Here is a 5,848-nt window from a genome sequence, read left to right on the forward strand (position 1 = left end):
TGCTGAAAGGAAACACATTCCTTTATTCATGGCTTTGCTGGCACAGCAAATGAAGCAAGACGGTTTGAAAATGTTTTATTTCAGCACATAATTTTTACTTTAGCATTTTCTTCATGTTCCGTACCCTTGGTTGTTTGCTTTCAGAATTAATTTTGATAAATCACCAATATATCACAATGAATAATCCAGGAGTGCCAAAATAATAGATTAATATTTAGTTAGTCTTACTCTTTTAGCTTCAGTGATTCTAAAGATTGGTTGGATAAATTTAGTGACAGAAATTTCCAATAGTCATTATACAGACAAATACAGGGCCTCCTGGGTTGTAACACTATTAAATTCCCTGAATATATTCTATAGATGGTATTTTGACATCTAATGCAGACAATTGCAAATATTTTATGTACATTATTAATAGGATTTTCCCACTGGAAAGTATTCAGGAGTAAGTCTGTATCTAAAAATATGCTATTGTGTGTTTTAGGAAATGAAATCCAGTGAGTCAGCCTTACATAATTAATATTTATTTTTTTCTTTATCATGTGCTAGGCACCACACTCAGGCTTGAACTGCAGGGTGTGTGTGTGTATCTTTGCCTTTCTGAGTTGGAAGGTTAATTTAATCTTGACACCAGAAGATAGTTTCTTGGGAAGATGTCTGACCATGGCTTTAAAGGGAAGCTCATGCAGCTGTTGTGTCCCACAGCAGTGACACATTTGAAAATTGCTGAGTGCTGGCCATAAAAAGAGAATTTCAAACTGTTTTCTCTCTTGTTCTAGTGGCCTCTGCTAAGTGACTTCTGGAGGCCCTGCACTTGGATGACTTTCCTTTCACTTTTGTGCTTTTACAATTGTATTAAATAGTTAATCATAGTCCTTGCTTCTCCCTGCTGTTAATTGAAATTATGCAAATTATTAAACAATTCCAGTACTAGTACATGTCTAATAAAACATGAATCATCTTTCCTTGTATGAAAGAGCTTGGGTAAGTGAGAGAGCATGAGTGTTGAGGGTGATGACCATCTTTGGCTTGAAAGGAATAGGCATTGGCAACTACAGCCAGTTTTGAATCACTCTGATGAGCCAGGGAATTCCTAAAACTGCCATACAAATTAACTGTGTAGTTAATTGAGGTTTCCTCAACAGCAAATGCACTGAGGTGACTCCAAGAATTTCTGAAAAGTTATTACAAAGCATGGTAAATGAAAGCAGAAGATGGGAAAAAATGGTGCATTATCTGCACAGGGCTCTTCAGTGAAGCAGCTGGAAGAGTTTTTGCAAAACTCTTTGTACCATGTCCCTCTGTCAGCAGAGATTTATATAAGATAATCAGAACAAATACTGTTCCTGCATGTTTATTTATCTGTAAAACTTCACCACACAAAAACTAATGATACCTTTTCATTGACATCATCCAAGGAATAATAGCTTTCCGACTGTGTCATGGGGGTAATAGCAAGCTTTCAAGTACTTCAACGAGTAATGTATTTTTGACATCTTACATAAAAATAAAGAATCTTTAAAAATACACACCTCCTATTTGTTCCAGCTCATATCTCAATATCAATAAATTAAACTGTTGAAGATTCAAGTGCAAAATGTGACCACTGTTCCCAAGAAACCATACAAGTTCTAAGATTGTAGTTATTTCTTCAGCTTTCTTAATAATATTGTAATTATGTGATCAATTTGTTTCAAAAAACTTTTCAGTACTATTCCACCCATGACAAGCTTATATTGGAAGACAATGTAAGGAACAGGGACAGGGTGACATACAAGAACTCCTCTCTTAAGTTTAATTGCATGTTATTTATCATTCATCTGTTTTCCTTGAGAGGTCATTGTTGCTCACGCAGGATGGAAGCATCAATACTAAGATACTGCTGAGAAAAATAGTTTAGTTAAGCTGTTACTAGTAGACTTTTTACTCTATAATCCAGTCTTATGTTGACATGCAAAGACTTTTTCATATGATGCCATAGAAGGTTGTATGAAATTGTTCACAATAAAAATGTAAACTTTATTCTTTCATATCACTACTTTAAATACCTAATATAACATAGATTTAGTACAATAAGATGATATGTATTAATTAGAATACTCTGATTAGATTGCTTCTTGTCATAATGGTTTATCACTAATGTGAAATACATTGCCGTGTTGTTCCTTTTATTAAGCCAATATCTTATAAAGCTATAGATCTAGCAAGTCATACTGGAAAGTGAACTGTGTCTTTTGATTTACTTCTTGAAAGAGATTTACTTCTTTGAGCTTTTAATAACAGGAGATAAAATAAAAAGGCCAAAAAAATTTCCTACCTACGAGGGCATATTAACTTTCTTCATGCTACCAGTGAGACTTCTTATAACCCAACCAATAGAATAACTGCATTGCAGGGGCATGAATCTTAGGAATTAGACTTTCAGAAAAGCTGCAGTCATTGGCTACAGTTTCCTTCAGAACAGTTTTCCTTTTCCATAACTCTGAGATACTAAAATGACCTTTTTAATCTGACTGCATTCCCATTTGAACTCATCATAAAAGTAGGCTTTCAAAGCTGTTACAAACTTTCTCTTTTTGCTTACTTATTTAAAAAACATGTAGTAGAGCTTGTCCTACATAAAAAAACCCCTAAATTCACTAATTTGTTCTGTTCTCTTGTTGAATTACATTCTGCCAATAAAGTGAAATACATATTTCATCTGTTAATGATGATAGTTCCCTCAAAGTTCATCATATCCTGTAAGCTAGATTTGATAGTTTTGAGACAGAACTATATCCAACCTTTGAGAATTTCTGGTTAAATTTATGGAATCACTTGCAGTAACCATATTAGGATGTGCATGCCATGTTTGAACAAAACCATATAGAATTAGTTTGAAATTATTTTCATGTTAAACCATCTCCAACACCTTCTTTCCTCTTAACAAGTAATTTTGTACTTTCAGCTATAAAGAAGATTTTCTGATTTGCTTAGAGCCGCAGTTAAAGCCCTAATCCTGCAAACATTTAGACATGCATCTAGTTTTACTTAGTGACAAAACCTCTTATATATTCACTAACAGGGTAAAAGCATATGATTTAGGCCTTATGTGGCTTTCAGGAAATCTTTTTACGTGTCTCCAAATACTTTAAGCAGCCCTTTTATTGAGCAAGCTATGCCTGCAAGGCTACAAAGCAAACCCAAAATAAAAATAGAGATATCTGCACATTTCTCCAAGAAGCACAGTTTTTTCCATTGAAGTTTTAAATGGAAGAGAGAAGGAAGGAGAAAAGACATAGCAGCACCTGTTACACTGCCTGTTAAACCCATCAGCAGGGCAAAATGTGGTATGAACACAGCCATCAGCAGAGTTAATAGGAGAAACGAGCCTTTTACACCCAGAGCAAACAGCAGAGATCTGTAATTGGAATGGTTGACTCTAGAAAGACAAGCATAAACAATTTCTGTGGCTGCAAAAAAGGGCAAAGGGTAAGAAAGAAGGGCCTTGGTTAAGAGGCACAAATTCACTAGGGTTTGAAGAAATGATGGCAGGTTGTCAGTAATAACTTCCTTTGTCTCTTCACCCCAGGTCAAGAATGCAGTCAATGCAAAAGCTGTTTTCAAGACACAAGCAAAAAAGTGAGTCCAATTCAGCATACATCTAAATTCCCCTGGGTTTTTCATGTTACTTTCAAGTGTGGGAAGAAATATTTGTGAAGTGTAACTGAAAATGATCACCCCTACAGAGACTAAAAAGTCCTCAAAGTCCATGGAGAGTCTGAATTTTGCCCAGGACCACTGATGCATTTGTGTAAGACAGTAAGTCATCACAACAAGGTTGATAATGAAATGGACCAAGAAGCAAAGCTGGCTGAGTTTGGAAACAATTTTGAGAGTCTTAATAAATACACAAGGCAGCAGTGTAACAAACACAATTACAGACCAAGTTTTCTCAAGCCCTGGTACATATGGGAAACTATGTGACAGCAAGTTCCCACTAACAACCAGATACAAAATACATGTCATGATCAGTTCCATCACTTGGGTCACGTTGACAACTATGCCACCTAGTTTGGGAGACAGCTTTTTGAAGCAGGCATTCGCAATATCTTCATACGTGTGTCTCACTCTTACGAGCTGCCCATCTTCATTTTCTTCATATAGGCAAGCAATCAGAATTTTGCCTGTGTAACAGCATAATGCTGCAGCCAAGATAATAAGAAACAGACCAATGTATCCACTGTGCAGAAGAGCGTATGGCAATCCGAGGACAAATATTCCCTGAAAAGGAAAAATAAAGAAAAGATGGCACAAAATTTCTTAGGTGAAATGTTTGCTAGAAGCCACACTCCCAAGTTTGTCTTCTGTTGAACATTCCTTTCACCTAACTGCAAGGTGGAAATAGTGCTCCATTCAGCTAAGTAAGTAACAATCATTAGTGCTCCATTCAGCTAAGTAAGTAACAATCATGAGAAACGTGTTTATTTATGATAAATTAAATAATCAGCAAAAATAACTGCTCCTCTTGACACAATTGTAATGATAAGCTAGGGAAAAAGAAAATGTGGCTGAGTGATAGAATCACATTCCTAGTTGATATTCAGTGGCGATGTGATTAGAACATTTTTAAAGGTTCATAGGCAGTTATTCAGTCAACATATATATTAATGAAGCAGGTTCAAGATCAGTAAGATTAAGCAACTGTAGCATCACTTATACACATTTTATTTAAATAAAAAATACTACTCTAGATAGATCCAGTAATGACAATTTTCTCCAGTCTGAAAACTGTTAACTGACCTCTGGAAAGCAAATGGCATTAGACTGGCATCAGATTTTATGTTTCTCTGCATCTTCTTTAGGCTTTGTGCAGCCTTTGCTCTTGTTAAGTCTGCTGAGAAAGTGATTCTTCACACAGTTGAGATTCTAGACTGTACAAACTTATTTAGGTGTTTAAAAATACATGTAAAACATACAGAGATACCTTTCTCCAAACACTTTCTGAAAGGAACAGAATTATACTTGTTTTATCCAGTTACAAAAAATGTGGCATTTTAGTTTCACAGAACACTGTGCATTTCTTTGTTTTTTTCCTTATTCCTTCACTATATTTAAGGGCAAGAAACACTTTAATATGATTTAATTTCCATCAGCACAAAACCAACAAAACCCTTGAACAACAGTTATTCATAAAAAGATCTAATTTAGAAAAGATGCTTCAATGACATTTCTCTTTTTATGCTACAAAGCTGAAAGTGAGCAATGCACATTTGTCAGACTGGTCAGGCATTTTTCTTGATAGCTGAAGAAAGGTAGAAAAAACCAAGGTACAGTGAACCAGTTCTACAGAAATTTTCACTTCATTATATCTTATAGCACCAGTGACATTAGGAAACATAAACATTTCTGCTTTTCTTTGTTATTCTGGCCTGATAGAAGCACTTGATGCTGATCCAACCCATACAAACTCTATTTCTGACTAACCCCATCTGCTCTGCAAAATCCATGAATCCCCAACAGAAGCTGCTGTCTCACAGAAGGGGTGACCCACTCTTTTTTTCTCACTTCCTCAGTGGGTGGTAAAGCTGATTGCCTTCAGGAGTCCAAGCAGAAGAGGTGAGTTTAACAGTTTAAATCTTTATTTCAGACTTTCCTATTCACACATGTTGTGAAGGACCAGGTATTTCCTTACACGAACATGAAATGTCCTTTGAGTCAGCCGACAAAACTGACTTAAAATGGCGTCTCCACGCGGCGCTGAACCCCCTCTGTGTGTGTGTGTGGGGGGGGCAGCTGCTGCAGGGGAGGAGCCGTGGCCGGAAGCAGGGGCAGGACCAGGGGCCGTCTGGACGGGCGCAAAAGCCGG

General features: G+C 36.4%; 1 protein-coding gene across 1 annotated transcript in view; it reads right to left on the reverse strand.

The window, feature by feature from the left end:
• Positions 1 to 3,111: 3,111 nt before the first annotated feature.
• LOC104390118 (vesicular inhibitory amino acid transporter-like) overlaps positions 3,112 to 5,848 on the reverse strand; it is a 28,032-nt gene continuing 25,295 nt past the window's right edge. The window contains exon 3 of the mRNA XM_009999215.1: positions 3,112 to 4,263. Within this exon, the coding sequence (XP_009997517.1) occupies positions 3,112 to 4,263 (1,152 nt within the window). The remainder of the gene's footprint in view (positions 4,264 to 5,848) is intronic.

The sequence above is a fragment of the Chaetura pelagica genome, unplaced genomic scaffold (assembly GCF_000747805.2).
Source record: "Chaetura pelagica isolate M959 unplaced genomic scaffold, ChaPel_1.0 scaffold90, whole genome shotgun sequence".
Taxonomy (NCBI): domain Eukaryota; kingdom Metazoa; phylum Chordata; class Aves; order Apodiformes; family Apodidae; genus Chaetura; species Chaetura pelagica.